Below are 22,149 nucleotides of genomic sequence, written 5' to 3' on the forward strand. Positions count from 1 at the left end.
TCGCACTGACTTGCTTGGAAGGAAACTGTGGCTAACTTAAAAGGCTCTGAAGCTCAGAAGAACAGTCACACTTTGAAAACACACAAAATTAAAATCTTGAGTGGACGCAGATCCAAAGCAGACTGTGTGTCTGTCTGTTGCGTATTGTTTCTGTGTGTGTGTGTGTGTGTGTGTGTGTGCGCGCGTGCGTGCGTGTGCAGGACTTCATGCTTCAACTCAATAAAGTTATTGCACAGAGATGACCTATCGTTAAAATCCAGTTGGAAGCATATCCATCCAATTGAAACTCTCAGTCTTTGCAGTCTTCCCACAACTTTCCAACTTAATGTCTTTGCTGCTACTTAACAAAGAAGGACCCTTTTAAAATGAGGGCAAGTTGTTCCTGGGATGGCAAGTTTGTCCTGTGAGGAGCGATTGAGTCAACTAGGCCTGAGCTTAAAAGAATTAGAGTTGATTTCATTTGAAACGTATACAATTCTGACAGCGCTGGATTTCCTCTGGCTGGGGAAAGAGGGGTCCAGACCAAAGTGCAACAGTCTCAGGATATGGAGTTGGACGTTTCTGACTCGGATGACGAGAAATTTCTTCACTCGGAGGGTGGTGAATTTGTTGAAATCTCTACCACAGAAGGGGCCAAAGTCACCAAATATTTAAGAAAGGAGTAGATTTCTGGAGGCTTAAGGGTACTGAGGGATATGGGGAGAAAGCAGGAGTGTGACATGGAGATAAAGGATCAGCCATGATCATCTTGAATGGTGGAATGGGCTTGATAGGCCAAATAGTCTACTCCTCTTGATTGGTAATGATGAGTGAATAAGAGAAAGATAGGGAGAGAAAGAAGAAACAAAAATGAGAAAAAACATTCTCATATTAACATGGCGGTGTATAAGGTCCTGTAAAAACACCTCTTAATTTGATGCTCAGCTCTGTTACTCCTTGAGAATTTCGAGCAGGTGATAAACCCTGCAGTGTTTTTCTCTCTTTCCTTTCTCTTTCTCTCTTTCCTCTCTCTCTCTCTCTCTCTCTCTCTCTCTCTCTCTCTGTGTCTACCCTCCCACCCCCACCCCACAATCATCTGGCTCAGTTTTTAATGTAAGTCACATGGATGCAAACGTCAGAAATAACTTGCCCTCTGCTTTTCCTTTGTAGGGGTGGGGCGGGGAAGAAACTTGCTTCCAATAAATGCAACATATGGGGTAAGGTGAAGTCATTTGACCTTTTCAGCACTTGTTCCTTGACAGACTGGGTCCAGGCATCAACACTGACCCAATGCCCTGAAGGAAAAGTACTGCGTTACAAACCTGCAGGTCCCCGAGGCCGTCAGACAGAACTCAGAGTGTTGAGCCACCCTCCTGTCTCAATCATCATTTTAACCCAGCTTGCCGTCTGACCTAACATCCCCTTCCAGTGGCACCACTGCCCCCTCTGTCTCTCGGCACAGCACCAGGGTGATTGTGTTCTGTGGAATAATCGATAATCTCAATTTTAATTCACTCTTGGGATCTGTAGTAAGGCCAGTATTTGTTGCTAATCCCTCTGGAGAACACAGTGATGAGTTGCTTTCTTGAGACACTGCAATCCGTGTGGTGTGGGCACACCCACAGTGCTGTTATGGAGGCCTCACATCTGACCAACGTTGAAGCAATGGCAAGTGCCAAGTCTAGATGGGAATGCTAGGCTGATGGGGAAGGCCTTATCCTATACTTACTGTTACCCTACAACTTGCCGTCACTAAAGACTTCACTATGAGGGATACAAGAGTGATTTGAGTTCCAAACGGAGCAGCAGAGGGACATTTGACTTTTGGTTGCTCTGTCTAGACTTGAATATTCCAGTGCAACCCTGGCTGGTCTCTCACATTCCACGCTCCATGAATTTGAGCTCGTCCAAACCTCTGCTGCCTGTGTCCTAACCTGTACTAAATGCTATTACTCCCTGGCCTATATTGGCTCCTAGTCATGCTCCTCCCTATTTCTGCCATCTCTTCCAGGCCCACTGAGCTATCGACTTCTGACCTCGAGCAGCCAGCCACCTGGGCCCTAAAACTCTGGAATTCCCTCCGTAACTTCCTCTCTCCTCATTTAAGACGCTACCTCACACCTTCCTCTCGGATCAAGCTTTTGCTGATCTGCACCAGTGTTGTTTCCTTGGGCTCGGAAGCTTTTTGAATGCTCCTGCAAAACATCTTGGGATATTTTGTTGCATTGAAGATCCCTTACTGTTTACAAAGAGAGTGATGGCTGCGTGGAATGCACTGCCAGTGGTGTAGTAGAGTCAGATACATTAGGGATATTTAAGCGATTTTTGGATAGGCACATGGATGATGGTAAAATGTAGGTTTGCAGGGTAGTTTGATCTTAGAGGAGGATAATAGGTTGGCACAACATCGTGGGCCGAAGGGCTTGTACTGTTCTATGTTGCTTACATAAAACTTGCCGCTGCTTGTGAGTAAGTTTAGGAGTTCCACTACTTTCACGTGAGGTTTATCCACGCCGGTTGGAGCTGTCAGTTTTGTGATGAGAAGTGTTTGCCTTGGCTGGTGTTCACCTCATTTTGGTAATAATTTCTTGGAAACCAAAAGGGCAGCTCTGTTTCAGCTCAGTAATCATGTGAGATTCTCGATGACAAGGCAGTAACGTTGGTCTGAAGGAAACGAGATTGGGAAAGCATGTAACCAAGTGATGGACTGCCAGAGCATCACTTCTTTTTTTCTCTTGTGGCTGTCCTCAGTCTCTCAATTTCCATGGTGGGCATACAGAGACCAGTCAATATAGGGTAGGTTAGAATCACAGACGGTACAGATAGAAAGAAAGGAAGAGAGACATAAAAGAAAGACAAGGAAGGTGGCTGGATATATCCAGTAAGGGGGAAGAAAATGTCGACTGTAATCTTGGCTATATTGTTGGTTATAAACCCTTTCCAATTTTAAAGCTTCACCCCTTAACAAGATAGCAAGATAAAGGAGTGAAGCTTCGAAATTGGAAAGGATTGATAACAAGCTAGCAAGATATCAACACTTTCCAATTTCAAAGCTTCATCCCCTTATCTTGCTATCCATCCTAAAATGGAAAAGTGCCAATATGGCCACAGAAAGAAGTTGTAGAAGAGGAATCCTCAAATAAACTTGGCCACACTTTTCACAAGCATTACTTGCCTTGTGGAGAGGTCTTGGTTTGGAACTCCTTTATCCATAATGTTGAGAGCATTAGATTTTTTTTTACTGGTTTTGCTCAGAGCATCTGACTTGGGTGTTTCCCCTTCTGCTGAGTATGGGTGTTCTCCAGCTGCTCAGTTGTGAAATACTGTGCTCCTGGTTAACAGACTGCAGAGCAAACCCATCTTTTGGCACTCCCCTCAAGTCCTGAGGACCAGTAGAGCTCTACAAGATAGGATTGAACCAGAGCCTTGCACAATGGTCTTAATTTGAACAAACCCAGGGTGATAGACTCTGGAGGGCACCAAAACCAATTTCTGGCTCTGAAGAATATGTTTTCTGCCACCTTCTCAAGCCCACTCAAGAGGTATTCAAATCTGTTACTAGAATTTATTCAACGCACCGTGAAAGGGCAATGCTGTCAGGAGGTTAAGGATCTGGAATTCATTCGCCCAGTGTAACATAGTCTAATAATATTATGTCATCACAGAGGATGGCCATTGAGTACATGGTGGATTGGAAAGAGTTTATCATACACGTCAAAAGAGGTTAAAGAGAGAGGTTTTCGCATCAAAAATACCTACATCCAACTAAATTCATATGTTTGAGCATAGCAAGTAATCTTTACTCCTGTCTTGTTTCTCTTCCCTCTTGCAATGAAAGTGTTGATATGTACCAGGATACAATTCTCATTGTCTTAACATTCCTCATATTAGCAAAAGGCGGAGTGCCCACAGGCTGTAGAAGTGGTTAAAAAACCAGTCTACCCACATGTGCCATCCTGTACATATACTCTGTCTCGCATCCCCCCGACACACCTCTCCATATCTCTCATACACATACACGGAGTTATTTGAGATCAGCTGCCAGTTAAACAAGTGGTATATCTAATTAAGTAGCCGTTGTATAGCAACAACCTGCTCACCCCCACTCAGTTTGGGTTCTGCCTTGTTCACTTAGCTGCTGACCTCCTCACAGCCTTGGTTCAAACATGGACAAAAAAGATGAATTCCAGAGGTGAGATGAGACTGACTGCCCCTGATGAATACCCAAGGCAGCGTTTGACTGAGGATAAGCATCTTAGTCCCCCAGCATCATTACAGGGTTCCTCAGGGTAATGTCCTAGGTCCAACCGTTTTCAGCTGCTTGATTAATGACCCTCCCTCAATTGAAAGGTAAGAAGTGGGATGGTTGAGCAATATTCAGCACCATCTGCGATTTACAAGATTCTGCAACAGTCCGTGTCCTTAAACAGCAGGACTCAGAAAATTACCAGGCTTGGGCTGAGAATGTATGAGTCACACAAGTGCCACCCAAGAACCATCTTCAAAAAGACAGAGAGTCTAACTGTTGCCCCTTGACATTTCATGGTATTACCATTGCTGAACTTCCCCCTGGGAGTAACCACTGACCAGAAACTGAAATACACGACCCATGTAAATACCGTGGCTACAACAGGCCAGGAATTTTAAGGTAAAGAAACTCGTCTCCTGAATTCCCAAAGCCTGTCCACAATCTGCGAATCAAAAGTGTGATTGAATACTCTCTACTTGCTTGGCTCTGACAACACTAAAGGAGCCTGACACCATCTACAATGAAGTAGTCCACTTGATTGGCACCACATCCACCACTTTCAATGTTTACTTCCTTTACGTCTGATGCAAATTCGCAGCAGTGTGTGCCTTCCACAACACGTACGCAGTAACTCACCAAAGGCTCCTCCGACAGCACCTTCCAAATCCGTGGCCATTACCATCTGGAAAGACAAAGGCAGCAGATACATGAGAGCGCTCCACTATCATAACTTACATCGTCTAGCCTTCATTTTCATTAAGTCAGGCTGCTGGAACTCTCTTCCTAACAGCACTGCTTGCATTCCAAGGACTGCAGTGGTGGAAAAAGGCAGCTCACTGCCACTTTCTCAAGGGATTTGGAGATGAGCAATAAATACTGGCCCACATTGCATGCATGGATTAAAATATAACTGATTTATATCGAAATGATTTGAATGTTAATATCGGAGGTGTGATTAGTAAGTTTGCAGATGACACCAAAATTGTAGTGGGCAGCGCAGAAGGTCATCTCAGAGTACAACAGGACCTTGATCCGATCGGCCGTGGAGTGGCAGATGGAGTTTAATTTAGATAAGTGTGAGGTGCTGCGTTTTCGAAATGCAAATCAGATCAGGACTTATATGCTTAATGGTAAGGTCCTGGGGAGTGTTGCTGAACAAAGAAGCCTTGGGGTGCAGGTTCATAGTTCCTTGAAAGTGGAGTTCCACGTAGGTAGGGTGATGAAGAAGGCGTTTAGTATGCTTACCTCTATTGGGCAGTGCATTGAGTATAGGAGTGGGGAGGTCAAGTTGCGGCTGTACAGGAACACTGGTGAGGCCACTTTTGGAATACTGCATGCAATTCTGGTCTCCCTGCTGTAGGAAGGATGTTGTGAAACTAGAAAGGGTTCGGAAACGATTTACAAGGATGTTGTCAGGTTTGGAGGGTTTGAGCTCCAGGGAGAGGCTGAATAAGCTGGGGCTATTTTCTCTGGGGTGTCGGAGGCGAGGGGCGACCTTTATGGAGATTTATAAAATCATGAGGGGCACGGATGGGATGAATAGCCAAGGTCTTTTTCCCCAGGGCAGGGGAGCGCAAAACTAGAGGGCATAAGTTTAAGGTTTAAGATTTGAAAGGGAACTAAGGGGCAACCTTTTTCATGAAGAGGGTGGTGCCATGTGTGGAACGAGCTGCCAGAGGAACTGATGGAGGCTGGCACAATTATAACATTTAAAAGGCATCTGGATGGGTATGTGAATAGGAAGGGTTTAGAGGGATATGGGCCAAATGCTGGCAAATGGGACTAGATTCATTTCAGATATGTGGTCAGCATGGATGAGTTGGTCCAAAAGGTTTGTTTCTGTGCTGTACAGCTCTGTGACTCTATGAAGCATGACCTACTTATTTTTTTGTTCTGGACGGACCATGTGCCATCAAGCGCTAATCATACAAGTTATTCTTCCTCGAGCAGAGAACGTTACAACACACTTTGTTGCAGAGGTTTTTCGTAGGTCTGCTCTCATTGTTCGACACTGCGATGGAGAAGAGTTTGAAAATTGCGACCGTAGAATTTATTTCATCCCCTGATGAGGTGGCACTGAAGCTGGCCCTGATAAACCTCAGGAGTTTTGGAATCATTGTTCCAATTTGCCATGGGAAATTTAAACATTTAAAATGTTAGGTGAATTGTGAACATAATGGACTTTCTGTAAATTATTAGACGTGCTATTGAATCATAAGTTTTAATGAAAGGACAGACAAAGGGCTGAGAATTGTGTGAATGGGCTGCTAAAATGGGTTTGACCTGAGTACGCTCCAGTTCGGGTTTATTAAACTTGCTGCTCAGAATAAACCAATGTTTTATGAGAAAAGGCCACCTTTTATGAGTAATTTCTTGTCTGGCACTAATTTATTTTGTCGGAAAAGAGAAATGCGCGTTGATTTGTAACTCTGTTCCTTTTCTAAAGTGTCCTTTTGTTTGTACCCCTTTCAGCCAGCATGAAGAGGAGCAAGGCCAGCTGGTTGATGGATAAGCCAGCACATTTCCAAGGAAATGGACCGCAAAATGGTCAGCCGATCATCTCCGAGGGAGATCTATTGCTCGAGGTGAGGAGCAATGTAATGCAAGAAAGATGAAGCACTGCTGGACAGATAGATTATTTTGAAAAATGCTTATGCTCTCTTAATTCCTTCTCAGTGCAAAGTGTTGAGGAACATTAGGGACTTCTATAGGATTTGAATCTGGAGTACGGGAGTGCCTAAACTTACAGGATCTTGAGTATTGGAAGGATTGGGCTTTGCAAGAAAGTATGGAGGTGTTTGCCCTGATTTTGATCATGATGACCAGGCTAATCATTCCCTAGATGCATTCAATGCTACATTACAGAGATGGGAGCTGTACTGGGGCAGTAGCAATTAATGAAAGGCCTGTTGGAGATGAGGGATTTTATTTTCATTCCTTCACGAAATAAGGATGTTGCACAGAGTTAGTATTTATGCCGAATTTTAATTGGCCTTGAGAAGTTGGTGGTGAGCTGTGGTTTTGAACTGTCACAGTCCATGTAGTGGAGATATATACACACACACTGCTGTTTGGGAAAGGAGTTCCAGGATTTTCATCCAGTGACAGTGAAGTTTCCAAATCAGGAAGGTGAGGGACTTGGAGGGGAACTTAGAGCAAGTGGTGTTGCCATGCATCTACAACCCTTGTTCTCTAGGTGGCAGTGATCATGGGGTTAGAACGTTGCCGTTGCAGAAGGCTTGCTAAGTTATTTTATGGATCGTGTAGATGGTACACAGCACTGTGTGGAGGTGCTGAAGTGAGTGAATATTAAACATGGTGGATGAGTGATAATCAGTTGGGCTGCTTTGTCCTGGATTATGTCAAGCTTTGTGATTGCTGTTGGCAATGGACTCATCAGACAAATGTGGACGTTCCTGACTTGTGCCTTGTAGATGGTGGACAGGCAAACAGGATGTGAGTGATTCACTGCAGGGTTTCTCGTCTCTGACCTGCTCTTGTAGCTGCTATGTATTTTTGTGGCTGGTCTATCTTTTGAATCAATGGCCGACGTAAGGGAGTTATTTGTTAGGCCAACTGGAGCAAGGCTGAGTGGAGTTTGGAAGAGTGGCATTTGGGCAATATTGATGAGAGAGGTTTTGGGAGCTGTTTTTCCAGGGTCGGAGTGTGTGGGGTGAGATGAAGCAAGGAAGATAAGGATGGGGGAGGGTGTCAAACCTGTGGGTAGAATAGCTTTGTCGGTAATAAAAGCTCATACAGGGACTGGGAACAAGGCCACACAAAACAGTATGATAAGTGAGGTACCCAAAACAGGTCAGAGCGTGAAAGGCAGTGGGGATGTCAATGTGAATGGGAAAGTGAAGTAAAAAGGGGAGAGTGAGGTAAATGAAAAGAGACCTCTTTTATAGTGGGTGGCTGAACTCTCCAAAGATCATAGAATCCCTACTGTGTGGAATTAGGTCATTCAGCCCATCAAGTCCACACTGACCCTCAGAGCATCCCACCCCGACCCACGCCATCCCTGTAACCCTGCATTTCCCATGGCTAATCCACCTAACCTTACAGATCCCTGAACTCTACGGGCAATTTAGCATGGCCAACCCACCTAGCCTGCACATCTTTGGACAGTGGGAGGAAATCAGAGCACTCGGAGGAAACCCACACAGACACGGGGAGAATGTGCAAATTCGACACAGACAGTCACCCGAGGGTGGAATTGAACCCCGGTCCCTGGCACTGTGAGGCAGCAGTGTTAACCACTGAACTGTCCCAAAGGTGGACAATCTCTCTATATGTCAAGACAACATGAAGAGAGTCTTGTGAGGAGGGTGGTCTGGTTGTGAGGAGGGTGGTATGGTTGTGAGGAGGGTGGTATGGTTATCTGAGAGATCCCTGTGACTCCCCATGGCCTTCCTGAATGGTGGACGGGATAGATGATAGCATAGTGTCTGAAAGTGGAATAAGTATCTGATGAGGTGACCTTGATCCTCAATTTTCAGCACTGGCCTTCTGTAGGTTGATGGGTGCCCTTGCAGCAAATAACACAGATCTAGAGGCGGCTGCATAATAACGAAAGTGGTATGTTAAAAAGAAGGGGGTGCACTTATCTAATGCCTATCATGACCTCAGGACATCACTGGCTGTACAGCAATGAAGCAAAGTCGTCCTTGTAATGTTAAAAGAGTGGCATCCAATTTGTGCACAGTAAGATCCCACAAACAGCAATGTAACAATACTAGTAAAATACAGCAGATCCTGGCAATCTGAAACCCAACGGGTCAGGCCGCATCTGTGGACAGAAACAGGGCTAACATTCCGGTTTAACAGACTTGAACTCGAATGCATTATTATCTGAATCGAAATGTTTAACTGTGTTTTTCTCCCTGCAGCGATGCTGTCAGACCTGCTGAGTTTCTCCAGCACTTTCTGTGAGCAATGTAATAAGAACCAAACCATCTGCATTTGGAGATGGTGAGAGCAGAAGAAGTAACGGCTGTGACACTGGGGAGAATGCCCCTTCTCCTTCTGTGAAATCGTGCCATAGGATCTTTCCATTCGCAGGGAGCCCTCGGTTTAATTTTTTTTGCCCCCTGAGATACGGCACCCCCAATGCTGCAGTACTCCCTTGGTACTGCATTAGAATGTCAGCATAGAGTTTTTATGTTCCAGACTCTAGAGTGAGGTTCGAATCCCCAACCTTCTGAACTAAGAGCTGAGTTTGCCGCGTACAGACCCACGGCTAACATTCCCAGCTTGCGGCTGGTCGTTTGGTGTGACTAGCATGGCTTGGATACCCTCTGTGTCTCTCCCACAGCTCCTTGTGTCATTTCACTGTCATTTGACTAGGGAAAATGGTGCTCCGAACATTTCCATAATGATTTGTGGCGCCAACTTGAATTTTCTTTGCCAACCCTCGGGAATTCTTAATTGCTGTCCTGTTTCCAGAGCTCCCCTGTAAATTCGTGTTGCTAAGAGGAGATTTTCAAGTCGTCTCTTTTCCCGACTCTTTCTCTCTGTTTAGCAAAAAGTTTGCAAATTCTTTAGTCACAATTGGCTTGATGCGGAATTGAGTTTGCAGATAATAATCAGCTAATTTACATTCCACATAGATGTACTTAGAACCATAAAGTCAGACAATCCCTACAGTGTGGAAGCAGGCCATTCGGCCCATTGGGCCCACACGGACCCACCGAAGAGCATCCCACCCAGACCCACCTACCCTATCCCTGTAACCCTGCATTTTCAATGGCCAATCCATCTAACCTGCACATTTTGGGACTGTGGGATGAAACTGGAGCATCCGGAGGAAACCCACTCAGACATGGGATAATGTGCAGACTCCACACAGACAGCTGCCGGAGGCTGATATAGAACCCAGGTCCCTGGCACTGTGAGGCATCAGTGCTAACCACTGAGCCACCCTTTGTTTTATTACTACTTCTCTTCTGTAACTTGGAGCACAATTAAACGCAATTAAACAAGTCAAACTTTCGGGCAATCAACGCTAAATGTAGAAACGCGGATTACAATTTTAAAACATCTGTGCAGGCAGGGGGGCAGATGTTGCAGAGAGAGAGGTTATGGTTCCAGAGTTGGGGGAAGGGAGGAAGTTGTGGGGAGATTTGGGCAAGGACTGGGTAGGGGATGAAGGGGAGGTGTTCCAGGGGAGGGAGGAGGTTAGCGAGCAGACACGGTCAGTGGGGGACAGGGTGGATGAAGGGGAGAGGTTGTGTGAGTGGATGTTGTTGGGTGGAAGCATTGGAGCATTTGAGGGTGAGGTGGAAATGAGGTTTGAGGGAGGGTGGGGAAAATGGGGGGGGGGGGGGGTGAGGTTGATTTAGGCAGCCCCATCCCTCTTGTTCAAATTTCCTGGCCGTAATTCCCTAGGGAAAATAAAGAGTCAGTGGATCCTTCCCAAAGCCAATGGAAAATGGTTGGTATATACGCAGTAGCAATAAGCAGTAGAAAAAGAGGCTTTTGTTTTTCATACGAGCTCTTGAGATTAGGTAAAGGGTGGCACGGTGGCTCAGTGGTTGGCAGAGGTGCCTCACAGCGCCAGGGGGGGCCTGGGTTTGATTTCGGCCTCGGGCGACTGTCTGTGTGGAGTTTGCACATTCTCCCCGTGTCTGCGTGGGTTTCCTCTGGGTGCTCCGGTTTCCTCCCACAGTCCAAAGATGTGCAGATTAGGTGGGTTGTTCATGTTAAAACGCCCATAAGTAGCCAGGGATGTGCAGACTAGGTGAGTTAGCCATGGGAAATGCAGGGTTACAGAGATGGGGCAGTGGCGTGGGTCTGGGTGGAAGAGGGGGATGCTACTCAGAGGGTCAACACAGACTTGATGGGCTGAGTGGCTCTTTTGAGTTGATGGCATGAGCAGAGGTATAGTGGTAATGTCTCTGGGCTGGAAATCCACAACCCCAGGTTAATATTTTTGGAGATGTTTGTTTGAATCCCACCATGGCAGATGGCGCCATTCAAATTCCATAAAAATCTGGAATAAAAAACTAGTCTGATGGTGACCACTATTGCTTGTTGTGAAAACCAATCTAACGTTAAATTCCACACAGATGTACTTTTCGGAAAAAGGGATAGAAAACATTGTTCATAATGCCAGTAGACATTAGTAATTGCAACATGAATTAAAATTTTAAACCAGCTCCGCGAGGGAATGGAGGAAAATTGTAGAACAAGGGATTGGTTCCAAGAGGTGGAGAAAGGATGAGAAATGATGGGAGGTTTGGGGAAGGGCTGAAGGCATATGTTGTTGGGGAGAGAGGAGGATAGAGAGTAGAAGGGGCAGTTGCAAGAGGTGGAGTAGTGTCCTTGAAGGAATGAACCGTACAATCCTTATTCAGTCTGGCCTACACGTGACTCCAGACCCAAGGCAATAGAAACTTAGAATTCTGCAGGATAAAAGGAGATCATTTGATGCATTGTGTCTGTACTGACTTCTGAAAGAGCTACCCAGCTAGTCCTACTCTTCAGCTCTATCTCCGTAGTCCTTTAGCTTTATCACTTTGAAACATATATCCAATTCTCTTTTGAAACCTCCAATGGAATCCATCCCACCACTCTCCCAGGCAATGCATTTCCAAATGCTAACAACTCTAAGTAGTTTCTCCTCATCTCACTCCTAGCTCTCTCATTGGCAATCTTGAAATTGTGACCCCTAGTTGCTGATACACTGACTACTGGAAATAGAAGATCCTTCTTTATCCTGTCAAAATTGTTCATAATTTTGAACGTATCAAGAAGGTCATCTCTTATTCTCCTTGGAACAGAGAAGGTTAAGCCCAATCTCCTTCATCCTTCCATGTATCTAAAATCCTTCATTCCCTGTATCATTCTAATGAGTGATTCTTAACTGGGTAACAAGTGCTGACCTGGATATTGATGTCTGCATCCCATTACCAATGTGGCTCCCCATTGGTAAGGCCAGAATTTCTTGCCGTTTGGTTCCCATGAGTGGGTGAGCATGACTGACTGATGGGCTCACTGCAGCATTTCAGCTAGCAGCTGGTGGGCTGTTGGTCTGGAGTTGCATGAGGCTGGACTGGGTAAGGGTCTCAGACTTCCTTCCCTAATGGACATCAGTGAACCACGGGCATTTTTACAGGAACCTGCTAATTTCATGGTCACCATTGTGGTGTAAGCTTTTTACTTCAATGTATTTAATTATGTTGGCATTCCTCGGCTGCCAAGGCTTCTGGATTACTTGTCAAGTAACAGAACCACTGTGCTACTGTACACTTCGTTATATTGTGACAGATCAGTGTACTGTTGTACTCGAAATGTTCTTGAACAGCTGTTTGTGGCTGTCATCACCACTAGATGGCACACCACATGCCAATGCACAAAATCACAGCAGCCCTGCTCAGGGTCTTTTGTGATGGAGTAACCTATAAAGCCGTTTAAAGTAGGAATCTGAAGGAGTCAACTCCTATCCATTTGTTATTCTTTGGATAAAACTGCATTAGGGAGTCTTTAGATGCAAACAGAGGTACAAGTGTGTCAGAAACACAATCAGTTGGGATGGGACGGCAGTTATGGTAATGCAGCATAAAATGCGTGTCTATGCCTGCAAAATATGGGTCATCAAAACAGACCCAATCCGGTTTGACTTGGGACTTTAGCATAAATTTGCTTCGGAATCCAGATTAAAGCAAACCCAGTAAGACAGAAGTCATTTGTACATCTGCTGATGGCTCCAGGCAATATCCTGAATGTAACAAAAACAGAAATGGCTGGAGAAATTCAGCAGGACTGGCAGCATGTGTGGGGAGAAGGCAGAGTTAGCATTTCATTTCCGGCGATGCTGCTGCTTCAGAGCAAAGGTTCAGGAGCAGAAGGGTCACTGGACTGGAAATGTTAACTCGATTTCTCTCCACAGATGCTAACAGACCTGCTGAGTTATTCCAGCAAATTCTGATTTTGTTTCTGATTTCCAGCATCTGCAGTTCTTTCCTTTTTATTAGTTTAATACCTGAACGTGTTGGGAACAGATGCTGTTTTTTTCAGTATAAATTGCAGCTAGTCCTGTTACAGGTCATCAAGTTGGCAAGGAATTAACAGCTGTGCCCTATAACTAATCTCGATGGTTACTCATTTTCTTTTCACTTTATTCATTCAAAGCCCATGTGCGTTATATATATTTCCTTTCGTTGAATGACCTGGGGAAGGTGATGGTGAGCTGCTGCCTTTCACCTATCACTGTGGTCTTGGGTGGTAAGGATACTGTAATTAGGAAAGGGGTTTCCAGGATTCTGATCAAGGGAAGGAACAGTGATGTATTTCCAAGTCAGGATGGTGAATGGCTTGGAGAGGAATTTCTAGCTGTTGGTGTTCCCATTTCTCTGCTACATTTGTTCTTCAAGATGGTAGAGGTCACAAGTTTGGAAGGTGCTGTCAGAGGATCTTCGTGTTTTACTGCAGTGCATCTTGTGGATGGCACACCCTGCATCATAGAATCCTATGTGGAAACAGGCTCTTCGGCCCAACAAGTCCACACTGATCCTCAGAGCATCCCACCCACACCCATTCCCCTATAACCCACCTAATCTATACATCCCTGAGCACTACGGGCAATTTAGCACGATCAATCCACCTAACCTGCACATCTTTGGACTGTGGGAGGAAACCGGAGCACCCGGAGGAAACCCACACAGACACAGGGAGAATGTGCAAACTCCACACAGACAGTCACCCAAGGGTGGAATCGAGCCTGGCTCCCTGGCGCTGTGAGGCAGCAGTGCTAAACACTGAGCCACCATGCCGCCCGTATGTTGGTGAAGAAGAGAACAAATGGTTAAGGTCTTGGGTGTGGTGCCGATCAAGAAGACTGCTTTGTCTTGGATGGTGTCAAGCTCCTTGAGTGTTGTTGGGGCTGCATTCATCCAGGCAAGTGGAGAGTATTCCATCATACTCCTGACTTGTGCCTTGTAGATAGTTTGACATTGAGGAGACAAGAGGTCGGTAACTCATCACAGAATTGTTAGCTTCAGACCTGCTCTTGTATCCAAAGTATTTATACGGTGAGTCCAGTTGAGTTTCTGGTCAATGGTAACCCCAGGATGTTGATAGTGGGGACACTCAGCAATGATAATGTCAAGTGGAGGTGATTGGATTCTCTGTTGTTGGAGATGGTCGAATGCCAGTCGTGTGGCACAAATGCCACTTGCCACTTGTCAGCCTTAGCCTGGATGTTGTCCAGGTCTTGCTACCCATGAACATACACTGCGCAGCAATGTGGTCAACTCTTGGTTGCCCTCCGAAGTGGCCCAGCAAAGCACTTTATTGTATTCCCTCAGCTTCTCGAGCGAAATTCAAGATGGGTAGTAAATTCTGGCCTCGCCAGTCTCGTGTGCATCCAATAGACGAATGAAAGAAGAGATAAAAGTCTAATGTTGTGTATTTTGATTGAAATAGCTAACCACAGGCCCTTAAAACAAGTGCAACTCCAATGCCACCATGTTCGGGGACTAATACTCTTCACTATTCTCGAATGCTGTCAAGGGCAGGGGAGCCCTATGTCGGGCTTTTGTGGGATCTTTTATCAACATTGAGTACCATTAGTATTTAATACATCCTGCGAAGTGTGGAACTTGAGCTTTTTTAAAACAGGTCAACAATAGACTGGGTCAAGAAAGTCTAATTATCTTGGCAGTGATTGAAAGTTTAATGGTGCCTCCCTTTACTTAAACTGTTTCAGAGAGCTGAGAGCACATTGTTTGGGAGGAAAAGGTTCCCTTGCGTGACTTAGGGTTGTATTTACATTATTTGCTGGCAACCTTTTCCCATATTGGAGCAGCATTAGAACAAAGCAGTCATTAATTGTGAGGGGATGTTTATCAGCACTAATGGTATGACATGGTGTGGGGGGAGGTGGGGGCTGAGTGTCGGGGGAGGGGCCACTGGAATGTATTGTGCTTTATAGAATGTAGTATTTCAGGAAAAAAAAACCCGCAGCAGGGATTACCCTGTGTGATTAGCCAGGGAACAAAGATAAATTGGCCGAAGAAAACGTAGATTCTGTCTCGCTTCCATGCATAGAAAATGGAGGTATTTGCATGTCTGCTGAGGTCGTCAGTATGAGCTGGCACTGTGGTTCATCGTTGGCATTTTGCTGCCATTTTCACTTTAATTACAGATGCCAGCTACTCCATTCCTTTGCCATGAGCTGCAGCAACCAATCTGGTTGGGCTGTAGGGGGCCTGGTGGTCAGAGAAGGTTCTTGAGGTTGATTACTGGCTTGGAGGGTTTACCACGAAAAGTTGAGCATGTTGTGCCTGTACCGACTGGAGCTCGGAAACATGAGAGAGAAGATCTGAGGGGGCTTAACGGGGTAGACACAGAGAGGACGTTTCCCTTCATGGGGGAGTCTGGAACTAAGGGGCACAGGTTAAAGAAAATGGGTTTCCCATTTAAGATCTAGGTGAGCAGGAATTTCTCTTTGTGATGTGAGTCAGTCTTTGGAGTTCCTATCCACTGTGAGCAATAGAAGCTGGGTCATTGAATACTTCTATCTAGTGTATCCCACCTCCCACGTTGCTGGTGCTAGAAATGAGCTGCATAGTGCACGGACGGCCGGGGCTACAGCATGATCCCAATACAATTTTCTTGGAAGCGGACTTTGCCCTTCCAGGAATATCTGAAGAAAGCAGCAGCAGCAGGAAAGTGAAAGCCAGAAATAACGTACAAACCGAGCTCACTGGTTATGCGTGGGGCACAAGGCGCCAGACCTCAGCGTGTTTCACGTCACACTCAGGTTACTGAGCAAAGACACTTGGCTGATTGCAACAATAAGCATTGTATCTGGAACCCTCTCCTCAGCCACTCTCCCTGGATTGCCGTCGTTACAAAAATCATTCCCGAACGTGTCTGTCGACTGATGAAAACCCACAAATGGGTTGAAACCGTCCAGTGCTGAACCTCGCTTACCTTCCGTGTTGCATCGACCTGTTGCTGACCTCCCGTCTGGGCATTCCATTTGATGCACCCTTCCTGACCAACAAGCACCATCAGACGTTCTTTGGATCAAGGATTGAGAACCAGCATAAGTCACCAAAACGCTCCCTGTGACAAATGCTTCCAGATCAATGGCAGACTTCAGAATGCCACATTGAGAATGCTCCTTGCTAAACACACTGGGTCAAGCCAGGGTTCCTGCACAGCCTACCTTCACTGCTGGGTCCTCGCTAGTAGTTCCTGATGCGTTTGTGGAGAGTTTCAAACAATGAGTGTTCCCTCGAAGCGATGGGATTAAATGGCAGATTAATCACCTTCAAGTCAGAAACGAGGAGGTTATTGCATAGCTCTGGAGATTTGCAGTTGCTAAATCAATAATAATAAAGGCTGATTTTTGATGGATTGGCACGGAGATCATGAGTTATGGGGCGGGCCAGAAAGTGGAGTCAAGGCTACAATCAGATCAGATCATACAGAATGGCAGAGCAGCTTTGATGAGCTGAAAGACCTACTCCTGCTCCTGTTTTTAATGCCCTTATGACAGTCCCTGATGGGGCCGTCTTTTGGCAACGATGGAGGATCAGCAGAACTGTCAGAAAACATTGACACAAGGAAGGACATCTGAGTGCTGCTTTAATTTCATGCTCTGAACACAGTGCTCCCATGGAAAACCTTCTTTATTTTACAATGACACACTTTATTCCATTCCCATATTTTGATAGGACACATATGACCATAAATGGATATGGCATTGATGTTTTTGCGTTAATGAGAACCATAGGTTGTTGAGAGTTGCACTAACTTCAGTTACTAACCTTCGAAATTTAAAAATTAAATCATGATATGAAAGATCAAGCGGAGACCAAAGCAAATTCTTTTCTATCTGATGAAGCAGCTTGTGAATCCAGAATCTTTGCTAGCCACCACACTTCCAGTCCTGCCATGTGTAGCTTGTGTTTTTTTGTAAACCCTCTTGTCTGTTTCTCTCTCTCTCTCTCCACTGTTAGTTATTGGTTGAAGTGAACTGATTTATAGTGTGTCAAAATGTTCCTAGTTGATATCGTGGTGCAAAAAAAGCACTTGAAAGATCTGGCACAGGCTGGCATTAAATTGGCAATCTCTATTGGCGAAGCTATAAATATGGCTGTGGTGGTCATGAGAAGATCATACTATTGCAGTCAGGGAGGAATCCACCTTCAGGTGAGCTTGGGGACACAGCACACACTGCTTTAGCTGGGGGCTTGTGGCACGATGGTAGTGTCCCTTCCTTTGAACCAGAAGGCCTAGGTTTAGGTCCCACCTGCTCCAGAAATGTGTTGTAATGCATGTGGACAGTTTGATTAAAAATTATCTACACAGCTTTACTTTCCATTTAACTGAGTGACACTGCCCTGAGGCAGCGATATCCAATACTGACGGACTGGCAAAGTTAGAGAAGTGTTCCATACCTGACCCTGATGGTTTTATTGTTGATAAGTGGAATAAAATCACCCAAAAGTATGTTTTTGGAAAGCACTTCTCTGTTACAAATAAAGTCACTTGAGTCGATGATGATACACTCTAAAGAAATCTTCTGTGCCTTCAAATTGGACTGACACAAGTGCAGTTAAGTGTAGGCTTGGATCATTGTGGTCCACATTAGTTGAACTTAGCAGCTGATAAATGCAGCTTGTTGAGGTTCAGATGTCAGTTGCTGCTTTCTATGTTGACTTATTGCTGCGACTTATAACCCTTTGCCCTGTTTTGAAAGGCTCTGAATGGATTTATTCTGGTCATCACTGCTGAAGGCTATGTCTTCTACGCGTCTCCCACCATCCAGGACTATCTTGGCTTTCACCAGGTGAGTCTGAGATCGTACATGGAAAGAATTTGTGCTACTGAAACAGCTATGGTAAAGATCGTACTGTTTGTGGGGCTGGGCAGCCCAATGGGATAGATCCAAGCCTTTCACGTTTGGGACCTGAAGTCAAATGCAACTCACGTTAACAGGTTGACTGTCATTGTTTCTGGTGAGAAGTGTCCAAAGATAGGTTTGGTGGGATCAGCCAATTAGACAGGACGTCAAGAAAACCAGCATCCCCTCAATCTTCATCAAAAATAGTTGAAGAGTCTCTGTGACAATATGAGCTCTTTTTTAGATGTTGATTTTCTTTTCAGGTATTTTTGTTCTTCTATGTTTTCTTTGATTTTATTTTTAGAAAAATTTCTATTTTGTGCTCTTGTACCACCACCCTCCACTGTCAATGACTGTGCTTTTATCCACCTGGGCTGTAAGCTCTAGATTTCCTTCCCTTCACCTTTCTGCCTCCCTACTCACTCTCCTCCTCCTTGTAAGACCGTTCTTCCAACTCAGTCCTTTGACCACGTTTTTGATCATCTGACCTAATATCTCCCAAAGTGGCTCAGTACCAAATTCTGTTCGATAATGCTCTGCAAAATGCTTTTAGATGTTTTACTGTTCTGAAAGTGATATTTAAATGTAAATTGTTGTTATCCATCCAGTAAACAGAATGATCAGTATTCGGGTCAATCTTTGAAATGAGATTTTTTTTACTGAAAGGTATTAAAAGCTCATCTAAAACTGCTGTAACAAAAGAAGTGTCCTTTATAAGCTTCATTCTAAATGACAGGCTTGTTGTTAAAGACTTGTAATCTGCTTTGTTTAAATTCTTAAAATGGGGACAAATATTCTTATGAATCCTTGGAGTTTGGAAGAATTGATGATGATCCAATTGAAACATAAAATTCTTAAAGGGCTTGAAAGGGTATCTGCTGAGAAAATATTTCCTCTAGTCAGAACATCTGCACACAAGGTCACAGTGTCAGGATAAAGGCTGGCCATTTTGGACTAAGCTTTGTAGAAATTTCTTCATTTAAGAGTTTGAGGGTCTTTGGAATTCTCTACACTGGCGAGCTGCGGATGGCCAATCATTGAGTGTATTGAAGACCAAGATCAATAGATTTTTGAAGGAATGAAGGAATGAAGGAATTTGGGGATTCCTCTCTGGAGAGACAGTTTTGGGGAACGGGGAAATAACAGAGGAGGTAAGCAGATATTTTGCATCAGTCTGTACGGTGAAAGGCACTTAGAACAACCCACTAATACTCAAGAATTCGAGAGGAATTAAGTACCATTATTATCACTAGAGAAGTTGTATCAGACGAACTAATGGGGCTAAATGCAGATAAGTCCTCTGGCTCTGATGGCTTGCATCCTAGGACCCTAAAGAAGTAGCTACAAAGATAGTAGATGCATTGGTTGCAATTTTCCAAAAATCCTTGGATTCTGGAGAAGTGCCAGACAATTGGAAAACTGCTTACGTGTCATTCCCCTCCAAAAGGGGAGGGAGGCAAAAAAAGTGGGTAACTATGGGCCGATTAGTTTAACATTTATTGTTGAAAAAGTATTGGAAGTCAATTAATAAGGAGGTAATAACAGAATATTTGGAAAATCATAATTTAATCAAGCAGAGTCAGCATGGCTTCAAGACAGGGAAATCGTGTCTGACTAATTTATCAGAGATTTTTATGAGTAAGTCCCAACTAGAGTGGATAGAGAGGAACCAGTAGATGTGTTGTATTTGGACTTCAAGAAGGTGTTCAACAAAGTACCTTACAAAAGGTTAAGTCCCAACACTAGGGCCCATGGTGTTGGTGTAGTATATTAGTATGGATAGAGAACTGGCTAATGGGCAGGAAACAGTGAATGGATATAAGGGGTTCATTTTCAGGTTGGTGACCCATGACCAGTGGGGTTCCACAGGGATCAGTGCTGAGACCACAACTGTTTACAATATAAATGACTTGGAGGAAGGAAATAAATGTACTGTAGCCAAATTTGCAGATAACACAAAAATATGTGGAAAGCAAAGTTGTGAGAGAGATACCAATAGCTTATAGAGAGATATTTATAGATGAAGTAAATGGACAAAAGGTTGGTAAATGGAGTATCATGTAGGAAAATGTGAAGTTGTTCATTTTGGAAAGGATGGCAAAAGAACAGAATATTATTTAACTGGAGAGAAACTGCAGAAAGCTGCAACACAAAGGAACTTGGGGGAACTTGTGCATGAAATGCAGAAAATTGGCACTTATGATGTTGTGGGCAACGCAGAAACATGACTGCAAGGGGATCAATGTTGGGGTCTAAATATTCAAGGATACATGTCCTTTCGAATGGACAGGTAGAGGGGGTGGGGTTATACTGTTAGTAGGAAATGAAATGAAATCAGTAGCAAGAAATGATATAGAATCAGAAGGCATAGAATCTGAGTGGGTAGAGTTTAGGAACCACAAAGGAAAAAAAGACACTGATGGGAGTTGTGTACAGGCTTCCGAGCAATAGCCGGGATGTGGGAAAGGAAATAAATTAGGAAATAGGATCGGCATGTAAGAAAGGCACCATTACAATAATCATGGGGGATTTGACTGGGAAAAATCACGTTGGTAGCGGATCTCAAGTAAAGGAATTTGTGGAATGTCAAGACTTTGTTTTGGAGCAGCTTGTGTTAGAGCCCAGTAGGGAACTGGGAATTCTGGATTTGCTGATATGAAATGAGGTAGACTTGATTAGGATGAAGGAACTCTTAGAGGGCAGTGATCATAATATGATAGAATTCACCACACAGTTTGAGAGAGAGAAGCTTGAATTAGATGAAGCCAAGGATCAATTTCTGGGAGATGTTGGAGGGATGAGAAGCCATTGCCAGTGATGCTATGGCTACAGTTGGATAGACAATGTTGAGGCCAAGTACGGACTATAAAGAAGAGCCTTTGGAAGAGGATGGTATGGTCACTTGAGTATCAGCAAACTTGAGGAATCCTGGCCCGTGTTTGCAGTGACAGGTTCGGTGTTAAAATCTGGCATAGATTGATGGAATGGAAGGTTTTTGAATTTATTGGCTGAACGGGAAACCTGAACTAAGTCCTATTACCAAGTCTATAGGAGTGAACAAGTTAGCATTCAGTTGATGGATACTACTGGAGGGCAAATATAGGAAGGATAATGTAGAAGGAGCTATATCTGTTCTGACTTACCTTCCAGCTGGAAGAAGTTTTGTTTGATGGTATGTGGAGGGTGTTACATGCACTTTTTTTAAAACATGTGATGTACCAGATGGATGTGACTGGAAGGGCAATGTTAAACAGGGAGCTGTATTACATAACTAATGTATTATGTCTGGCTGCATTTCTGATAAGGGGGAAATGTAATAAATATTTTCACCTGTAGTTGCAAAATATAAGACTCTAAAGTCACTGGGAAAGAACATGTACCTTTTAGATAATACAGAGGAGGAACCGAAAACCGTTGCCCTAAATCGTACACAGAAGTGTTTCGATTATGACATTAAATGAACTGCAGTTAATTGTTTAGTGTTTGCAATGCTGGGAATTGTGAGCTTATTTATTTTGTGATGCAGCGTTTGTAAAAGAGAGTCTTAGAGTGGAGCGGTTGAATATCAGAGAGCCATTAGAAGGGAACGCGGCCTCTGTCCTTGTTTATCTTCGGTGTGACGCAAGCACAGAGTTTGCTGTTTCCCATCCTGCACAGTTTATATTTAGGAAACTTTGTGGTTTTGGCAACTGGGCATCAGCTTTCTTTTAATGCACTGAGGCGCCAAGGAAGAAACACTGGTTGTCAGAGGCATGACCTCCAAGTGATCTCTACAGGCCAAGTTGTTTTTTTTTGGTTATCGTCCCTCAGCCACTGTTTTTGGGAGTTCGATTCCATGCTAAAATGGGCGATATAGAGCTGTATCTGCTTGGGAGGTGCGGGGAGGAGTGCGGAGCTCTGTCTGGGGGAGCAGCTTTGGCTGGTGGGTGGGGGGTTGCTCAGTGCAGTTGTGTCTGGATACAGAATTCCGTTGGAGTGACATGTGCTGAAATGTGGAACCAGCCCTCCTGTTGACGTAATCTATGCTGGTAAGAGACTTCTGAAGGAAACAGATAATCACAAA

At 44.4% G+C, this 22,149-nt stretch overlaps 1 protein-coding gene across 1 annotated transcript in view; it reads left to right on the top strand.

Annotated features, from left to right (window-relative positions):
* ahr2 (aryl hydrocarbon receptor 2) overlaps window positions 1-22,149 on the top strand; it is a 138,234-nt gene that overhangs the window by 98,483 nt on the left and 17,602 nt on the right. Inside the window, exons 3-4 of the mRNA XM_048599000.1 lie at window positions 6,701-6,813; window positions 17,943-18,032. Of these exons, the coding sequence (XP_048454957.1) occupies window positions 6,701-6,813; window positions 17,943-18,032 (203 nt within the window). The remainder of the gene's footprint in view (window positions 1-6,700; window positions 6,814-17,942; window positions 18,033-22,149) is intronic.

This window comes from Rhincodon typus, chromosome 7 (genome assembly GCF_021869965.1).
Source record: "Rhincodon typus isolate 14 chromosome 7, sRhiTyp1.1, whole genome shotgun sequence".
Lineage (NCBI taxonomy): Eukaryota > Metazoa > Chordata > Chondrichthyes > Orectolobiformes > Rhincodontidae > Rhincodon > Rhincodon typus.